General features: G+C 35.7%; 1 protein-coding gene across 1 annotated transcript; it reads right to left on the bottom strand.

Annotated features, from left to right (window-relative positions):
- Window positions 1–1,114: 1,114 nt before the first annotated feature.
- On the bottom strand, window positions 1,115–8,608 carry LOC145572385 (uncharacterized). Its single transcript, XM_081631362.1, has 7 exons — window positions 8,242–8,608; window positions 7,813–7,909; window positions 7,590–7,705; window positions 6,861–6,905; window positions 2,832–2,857; window positions 1,870–2,005; window positions 1,115–1,748 (listed from the first exon to the last, which is right to left on the bottom strand). The coding sequence occupies exons 1-7, from the start codon at window positions 8,606–8,608 to the stop codon at window positions 1,636–1,638; spliced, it is 900 nt and encodes a 299-aa protein (XP_081487488.1). The 3' UTR covers window positions 1,115–1,635.
- Window positions 8,609–9,346: the final 738 nt, after the last annotated feature.

Genomic DNA, 9,346 nt, shown 5'->3' with positions numbered 1-9,346 from the left:
ACTGCTAGGTTTTCACTTTGCGGCTCTAAGCTAAGCTCAGTTTCAGAAGGCAAATCATTTTCTACTCTCAAATGTGGTTTAGATTAAATTGGGAAACAAGGCCAGGTTGGGGTAGTGCATGATGGGAGGAACTTAGGGCACCAAACAAGGTCTCTTAGAGGTTATGACTATAGCTTAGTGACTTTGGTGACCCATGCGTAAGCCTGACATGCTTTCAGTGCCTACACTGGGCTTTTGGTAGGCCATCTATCCCCAATAGAAATATTACGCATTAGTCAATTTGCTACAACTGGAAGGTCATTGAGACATGACCTATTTTGGACACTACAGACAATTTGAGTGGTAAGTAATTGCCTCAAAGTGTGTAATTTCACGATGTTGATAGAGATCAAGTTAAAGGGTACATAACAAGGCTCAATTAGGATTTGTCTAGGCACTTTAAGTGTAGATGTGTTTTAATTTCAATTTTTGTCATATTGTTTGACATTTAAAAAAATACCGAGGATAAAATAACCGAATAACATACGTCTTTTCTCTCTCTCTCTTTTTTCTTAAATAACACATCCTTATCTTAGTTATCCGTACACCTCTACTACATCAAAATCACTACTAAAGGATTTGAAGCTAATAGGGGATGAGGGAACTACATAGCCCTGCAATTTTATTTTATCGACTTGATAATACACATTTAGCAGTTTTTGGTAAATAATCTATAAATCTAGAACATCTGAGCATGATAGTCAACCTTCCCGGAACTTTAGGCCTTCACACTGTAGCTTCATAGAAACATGTATTTCTTTCGTTTTTTTTAGTTGCTACACTTTAATTTCACTATCTTCTAGACAATTTTTTAAGAAGAAAGAGATAGAGAAGAAAAATAAGAGGGACCCATTAGATAGGAGAGAGATAGAGAGAGAAATATCAAAAATAGAAAGTGTAGCAACTAAAAAAACGAAGAAAGTACAAAAATCCACTCAAGTACTTGGCCTCTCTTTTTCTTGCATTTAAGTTACACACGCACAAAGACTTAAGTGTACCAATTGCAAGTCATGGCATTTGGGCATTCTTCGCAAGCTCTATCAACTTTCAATTATCATCGACAATCACTGCAGTTGGTGGCTTTAATACACTAAAATAAAATTCGTTTTGTTCTAATCACAATTGCCTCCTTGATAAGCAGTACGGAGTCATTTATGATTTAGCAAGTGTCTTCATGTACCATTCCTGAAACTGCCCTGTATTATCCTGACTTCCCGAGGTGCTACTCTAGGCGTAAACCACAAGCCAGCAAAGAGAAGAATGGGTGAACTGAAGGCTAAAACATGTCTAATCTAATGACTTGCAAATTACAAGATTAGTGCAAAGTCCTGGAGGCTCCCTGTTCCTCTTTTATAAGGTACACGTGCACAAGCCACTGGAAATGTTATCCGTTGCATGATAACTGATAGCACCTCAGATCTTTCCATACTTCATTAATTACTAAATTAGCATACAGATTTCACTACACCTCTACCATTAAGCACATCAACATATTCATTTCTATATTTTCACTGTCCTGCGGCAAGCAGCATTGAACACCTACAACATGCATAGGCAAGGATAGTGACCAAAAAGCCAACCCCAGAAATCCTCAACTCAAGGTTGTTCCTTGCTTCTTTGATCTCCTTTTGAGTCCTCATTATCTATCAAGCCTCGAATCTTAACATCATAAAAGACCTCTTCAACTCTTTTCAAGTCATACTTCATACCTGTGATGCAAATCAAGGGGACAATGCTTAGACATGTCAAACTTGATGCAAACAATTACAAACTGTCAACTCTACTAGCAGACTTGAATACAAAATAAACGGAAAATTTAAGTGTACACACCATCAAACTTTTTGCGTAAGAAGTCATTACGAAGGTTTAGCATCCGAAAGGCAGCATGAAGATCAGTCAAGAAGTTCAACACCTTCCTTGGAGAATCATAGTCTCCGTAAGTCACTCTATTGATCACATACCTAGGCTGCAGTAAACAGACTACGTCAGTGCCACCATCATCATACATAATGCAAACACTAAGAACAGAAGTAGGCACCACCTATACAAGCCAGACCTTGTCAGACCATTGTAACAGCCAAAACTAAAGCATATTATACTTCATTAATTGTAGAGGTCAGTGTCACATTGAAACGATTAATAAAAATTATCTGATAAGTATATACCAACAGTAAAGAGCACCTCGGAAATCATTAATGCCTATTGAGCAAACTTGACACGAAACAAGTTCCAGGCAATTGCACTATATTGATTTCTTTCGAGCACAATCATGCAAATGTTAACAAGAACATATTAAATTATGTGATGGATCACCCTATAACCCAACCCATACCCATACAAGTATATACCCGGAGGTCCAAAGGAAGCAAGCCAAGGGTCAATGGTCAGAAAGTCAGCAACAACAACAAAGGCCAAGGTCAAGAAGTCAGCAACAACAAAGAACAAGAGGACAAAACCAATTAAGAAGCAACTAAGGAAAACAAGCAACAAGCTCCTACTATGTCTAAATATGGTTTTGCCATTTTAGTTAATCTCCCACATGTATTATCTAAGCTTAATTCTATAAGTATGGTAGTAGAACTTAGTAGTAGGCCTTCAGAAATTGAGTGACTTGTATGGAGAGTCGTAGCCTCAAGCTGCTTGGTGAGATTAATAGCCTAAAGCTATTGCTATCTTAGTTTCTTAATCAATCAATCAACACTCAAAGCTTCTTTCTAGTAATCTGATTTCGTATAATTGCTTGCGATAGTAGTAGTCTATTACAAATTAACAACTTGAAGCATAAATATTACCAGTTCATTGGACATGAAACAGATTCCTGCAGAAAGAAATTTATATCACATCAGTAAACATAATGAGCCAGCTGTTGGTCAGCTAATTTAAGATATAACAAGGTTATTATTAGCACAAAACTGGCGATCATAAGTGAAACATTAAAAAGCTTAACATACTTCTTTTAACGAAAAAGCTCCTTGAAATTTCTTTTTATTCCCTTTACTAGTACTTGAAGATTTGAACGTTTAAAAGCCAAAAAAACGCATGTCTAGTAACAGTGTTGAAGCAGAATATATAAAGGAAATGGGGTTCTAAAAGTATTCTAGAGAGCAAACTTCCCAAGTGATTATACCTAAAATTGTGAGTCTATTAGTGAATAGGGAAAAGTGCAAAACTGATATTCAACTTTCGGGATTTTCCCACAGCTTAAAGTTAAGTCTATCCAATCTCATGTTGTCAAATGGTCAAAGCATCAATTCCACTTTTGAAATTTCCTTTGCAAGCTATTTTTTAATTTACAGTGAGCATCTGTTCCAATATTTTGCCTTGAAAAAGTATCAGCTTGTATTTTTATAACTTGGCCAAAGTGAGAGCAGAGCATGACAAGGGATTTATCAGTGTGTCAGACGAGGGGGAAGGTTTTAGGCCACAGACGAGTAGGTCCAATGGATGATGCCCCTGAATGAAAGCTATCAAAGCTTACAGTAGTGGCAGATGTAAGGGATACAGGAACGTTTGAATAAAGAGAGAAAATTTAATTCCTGCTGGTGAGAAGGAACACGCAAATTATTAAAATGTTATGATGTGGAAGACTAACTCCCTACAGCAAATATAAGAGAGAGAGAGAGGGGGGGGGGGGGGGGGGGGGGGGCTTCATAAAGTCCTCTGATCTGGAGATGTATGAGTCAGCAGCTTTGCGAGTTTGGGTTAGAAAAAACTCTGTTAAATTTTGATAAGACAAAGAGTGGTTTTGAGATTAAAAGTGTAGCAAAAGCATTCTCAGTTTCAATTGATATATGGAGAGTTGGAGATTGTAGCAGGTCCAATAGATTGGATTAGGGTGCTAGTGTTTGTTAATGTTATGAGTAATTTCAACTTAATTCCTGAATTTTATTATTAATTTGAACCAAGAATGACTTTGCTAAATTAAACATATGAGGTGTAACAGGGTGTTTGGAGTCCATCCGATTGGAGGTGGAACAGGGTCCAATGGATTTAATTAGGGTGCTAATGTTTGTTATTTACGAGTAATTTCAATGTAAATCCCAGAGAAATATTATTATTTGGAACCAAGAAGAATGACAAGGATATATTATGCACATGAGGTGTGAAAGTGTGTTTGGATTCTTGTCAGGTATTGGAAGATCAGATATCATGCAAGATACTGCTCTCATATAATCAAAAGGCACATTCAAGAGCTGTCAGATTCTCAGATAGACCATATCAACATGGAGTAGGTTTGGTGTACTCTTCTGATGATTTAACATTAAAACCTGTGCTTACCTCAAAGGTTTGTAGGCTAAGAAAAAATTATTCGCAACTGCAAGAGTCATGCTAAGGTTCAACCAAGAACTTTTAGCAAGTGAGGGGCCAGATGATGAGAAGTAGTACAGCAGACATGGGTCAGCAAACCACAATAATGTTCCCCATCTTCCCTGGACTCCTTCCCCCCCCTTTCCCCCCCCCCCCCCCCCCCCCCCCCAAAAAAAAAAAAAAAAAAAGGGGGAAAACAAAAATAAAGCTACAATTTTTTCCCTTTTCCTCACATTTATCATTTGTAGACTATTTTTGGGTCATTAATTCAACCTTCAGGGCCAAGCTTCAAAGAACTAGTGTCAACAAGTTGGTTCTAGCCTCCAGGACTAACTTAGACACCACAACTTTTTTTAAGAATAGATATCAATTACCTATACTAAAAGCGAACCTAAAATGACACTTGTCATAATGTCATTAACAATTTTCCCGCCCATTTTACTTTCCGTTTTTACGAAGATTCTGTAAGGAAATCATTTTATAATAATGAAATATATCTTTCTTCCAGTTAAAATTCTTAACAATAATTACTCTCCATATAAACCCAACTAATATATTTTTATATTTACTTTTGAATTAATATTATGAGTATTTTTTTTTATATAAAATTCAATACAATAATAACTCTTTAAAAAATTAATAACAACCGTGCATTGCACGGGATTTAAACTAGTTAGAGATAAAATACAACTCCATATAATATTAACTAAAGCAAACTGTACTCTATTGGTTAATATTTTGTAAAAATTCTACAATGTCATTCTTTAAAAAAGGCTCCACAATATGTTGACGTGGCGAAACTTGATTGGCCCGTATTTGGTATTTTGATTACAATTTTGAATTATTTTTAATAATCATGATGTATTAAATTTGTATTTATATTACGTATTTTTTTAATACATGTATTTTCTTAAATACATAATCATAAATTAGGAAAATCCCTTTATACCCCCGCCATTTCACCGCACCAACATCAACTCCCAAACCATAGACTACCAGCCGCCTATAACGGTGCAACCAGGCCAGAAACTCACTGCCGCACCACCTAGCAGCAGAACAACCACTTCCAACCGTCGGACATCACATCTAGCCCTCTTGCCACTCCAACCACTGCACTATTACAACCACCAGCCTGCTCCAATCAATCACCAGTCCACCGCAATAAATCACCAGTCCACCGCCCCTCAATCAATCACCACCAACGTCCAGTTCAGCCCCGCAATATATCACCACCGCCCTGCTCGCAAACGTACAGCATCACCATTCTCCATCACCAACCCGCAACCACCGCCATCTTCAATCCACGCTTCAAACAACACCAAAACGCAACATTAATTGCGACCTCCAATCCACCATCAATTACAGCAATTGGCTATCCAATGACACAATTCCAGCCTTCAATCGCAGCAATAACCACCTTCTTCAATCCACACTACATCAACAATTTGCGACAATTAGAACCTCCAATTCACCATCAATTACAACAATTTGCTACCCAATTACAGCAACTCCGACCTCCAATCGCAGAAACAACTCCGAATTGTGCTCCAATTGAAGATCATGAAGGTGCGTTCAATCGTTCATGGAAGCAGATTCAAAAATAAATAAAAAAAATAAATTAAAACACTATAATTTTGTATTCTTTACAAAAATACATGTATACATGTATGTAAAATTATACATACATGTATTACAATTTGATTTTTAAAAATAAACAAAAAATTGACCAATAATAGCATGCCACGTCAGCATGTTATGGTGTCCTTTTTTAAAAAATGACACAGTAGAATCATCCAATATTTTGGCTTCAAACTATCAGACACAGGCAAAATGTGAGACATGCAAAGTGCTCTGAGAAAAAGGCACAACACAGAGATAAGGAATACGACAATGGGAGAATTTAAGCAGACCAAAGTATAAAACTAAACAACAAAATCCTTAGCTAAAAAGGGGGAAAAAAAAAAAAAAAAAAAAAAAAAAAAAAAAAAAAAAAAAAAGGTAACATACTTCTTAAGTTTTCTCTTTTTGCTTAATATATATTTGGTCACATTTTAATAGCCTGTGTTGTAGTAGCTATTGGACCCCAGATTTATAATAAAAAATCTAACCAAGATTAGTATACAAGTTATCTTAAAGAGCATAATATACTAGAATGACATTTGCAACTTGGCACCACATAGAGCATATCAGATACCATATGAATTAAACAGTACCAGGACTTGATTACAAAAAGAATGTTTATCAATAATAAACTAAGAATGTATTCAGTACTCTGCAATCAACATCCCCTGTAGCATCTAGACCCAAGTATAAGAGCAAGATAAAACATGCCAATTCACACCTAAAGCTATAACATATGCATAAGAAAACACACCACACCACAATTCATTGCCAATGGAAGTTTTGTCCAAAGAACATGAAAAATATAATCAAGGAATAAGGTGACAGTAAAAGACACAAAAAAGAATTAGAAGGGCCTTTTGTGCACACAACGTACAGTTTTTATTACTCACCTACTAAATAATCTTCAACATCCAGACCAAAATCAGGAGAATTCACTGCAAACCAGCAATAAAACAAGTGTTTCAATTAGTATTAAGGGGTCCTATGTATACCAGAAATTTGGCCAACAGTAAGAGAGCATATCATGGTTTTCCAAACAGTTTTGTAAAGACTCCAAAAAGCCTCCAACTCTCCAAGAAGATCAAAGTCATCAAACTGTAATTATCTCCAAACTGATCAACAACACTCAAAATTCCTAAAGCTAGTCAATTTTCATCTCCATATTTATATGCAAGAAAAATGTGCTAATCAACAAAAATTACTATTAAAAGTTAAACGATAAGGGGCCATATTATCCATTGTGACACAGGTGAACAAGAACAAACCTGTAAGCAAATATATCATGAATTTTTATATTAAAACCATATTTCACCAATACACAGCACAATAGTGCTATGCTTTATCCAACTTGGAAAAAACATAATATAGTTGTTCCCAATTTTGTCCATCTTCTAGTCAAATGTATCTAAATTTCCATATAGGAATTACTAATTCAGTAATCCTAACTCAGAACAAATTTCTAATAACCCTAAGCTATATGAGGTACTCTATTTGAAGTGAAAATCTATCCAAACTTCCACAAAAAAACCAAGATTGGCATCTTAAACGACATCTGGATATGACACATTAATAACAATGCAAATTGATAGCTAACATGAATGGTCGAGTATTAATCTCACATCCAAGCTTCTCTTGTGCTTCAGGATGCAAAATAAGATTTCCAGTCTCCAACCAGTGCATAAAAGCAAGCAATGAAACTACTGTCTGAGTTTCATTCTTCCAATCATTATGATACCTGAGAATGAAGCAAATGATTAGCACCAGAAACAATCAAAACAACGCCGAACCACAAAATTATGATAGATCATGAAAAGTCCACTTTTAAACTTCAATTTCACTTACCTATAATACTGACCAGGACAGTCTCGAATGATCTCCGCGAGCCGGTTAAAGTGCTCCTTAAGCGGACCAATTTGTGACTTTGCTTTCTCTAACACCTCTATTTTTTAAATTGAAAAGAACCCAATTAACAAATATAATCAATTATTGATATAAGAACTAAATGCAGCTTATATGACTCAAATTCATGAACTAGTATCCATTAACACTACAAAATTCTATAGTTCATTCTGAAATTAACTCCTCACATTATCATTGAATTGAAATATTCCAATTAAAACGTGATGCAAAATTAACAATAATTATAGCAATTTAACAATAAAATACACAAACAAACTCAAAATTTTCATAATTTCGTCAAACTGAAGAATACCCAGAAAAAATCAAGGAAAATTGAAGGAAAAAAAAAACGCAATGCAATGCAATATATACCAGCAACAGGGCGAGATTGATGAACAAGAAGAAGATTTGCATGCATGATTCTAGTAACAGACTCAATTTCCAGTGCAACATTTCGAATTCTTTCGCGCAAATTGCTAGACTCGTCGAGTTGGGTTCGGAAGCTTTCGAACTGGGTGCCTAACGTACCATAAAAAGGGGTAAGATTCCCAGTTTCCGCCATTGAAGGTGAAGAAGAAGAGCTTGAAAAACTAGAGCGAAACGTTGAGATTTTTGAGCTTAGAGGACAGAGAAAGACAGGAATATGAAGGGGTTTTGGGAAAGAAATTGGGAATATTGGAAAATGGTTAGGGTTTAAGGTCTTTGGCAAAAGTTGGGGTGCGATTCGAAACGCCTTCATTTTGCGCGGTAGTGACTATTGAGTGAGAGTCCCACTCCCCTTGTCCATATAATCACATCCAAAGCGATGATTGCATCAGGTTCGATGAGGGTTGGATTAGGGTTTGTTCTTTTCAGCTTAATTTCAATGCAATTCAGTTCAGCTCTAATCGGTTCACTTTTTAATTTCCTTCTCTTATAAAATATTCATTTCAACTCTATTCACTTTAATTCAGTTCAGTTCAGTTCCAATCAGTTCAGTTCAACTTAGTTCTGTAAATCAGAACAGACCCTTATTGTATTCACGCGAGTCCAAATCAGAATCATATATTTTTCAAGTTATTTTCAGATTGGATCAAGTTGGGTGTGGTTTTGACACCTCTAGTGATGAACAACGGCTAATTGACCACATTGGTATCAAATTTTGCATGGACAACCTAAACAAATGCAAATATTTAGGTAGACCATGGTTCATCTAATTCTACCTTGTCCAAATCTAAAAGGACATTATTATTTTACAAATAATTCTATGTATATTTGTTTGTCAGTTATCTATCCAACAAAATGTTCCCAAAAATTTCAATGAGATGCTAGCAAAATAAACGATGAAAGCTTTCTTAATTTCAATTTAAAGTTTCCTAAATGAGTAAGAGAAGAGAGGGACATGATAGAGTATAAAACATATTCCTGGGCCTCAACTATAAGCTTAAGTTTTTGGTTGAGTTGGTCCATTAACTTGGTATTGGAGCCAACATGACAT

The sequence above is a fragment of the Chenopodium album genome, chromosome 12 (assembly GCF_948465745.1).
Source record: "Chenopodium album chromosome 12, dcCheAlbu1.1, whole genome shotgun sequence".
NCBI classification, from domain to species: domain Eukaryota; kingdom Viridiplantae; phylum Streptophyta; class Magnoliopsida; order Caryophyllales; family Amaranthaceae; genus Chenopodium; species Chenopodium album.
Note: the sequence above shows the minus strand (reverse complement) of the source record. Positions and strands in the feature narration are given on the sequence as shown.

Bases quoted from the DNA above. Each gene is read 5' to 3' on its own strand.
- LOC145572385 (XM_081631362.1), bottom strand. From the start codon at position 8,608: ATGAAGGCGTTTCGAATCGCACCCCAACTTTTGCCAAAGACCTTAAAC. The intron at 2,006-2,831 runs GTAATATTTATG...TGTTTACTGCAG, and splicing joins GTTTCATGTCCAATGAACTG to CCTAGGTATGTGATCAATAG. The intron at 1,749-1,869 runs GTGTGTACACTT...TTTGCATCACAG, and splicing joins CTTACGCAAAAAGTTTGATG to GTATGAAGTATGACTTGAAA.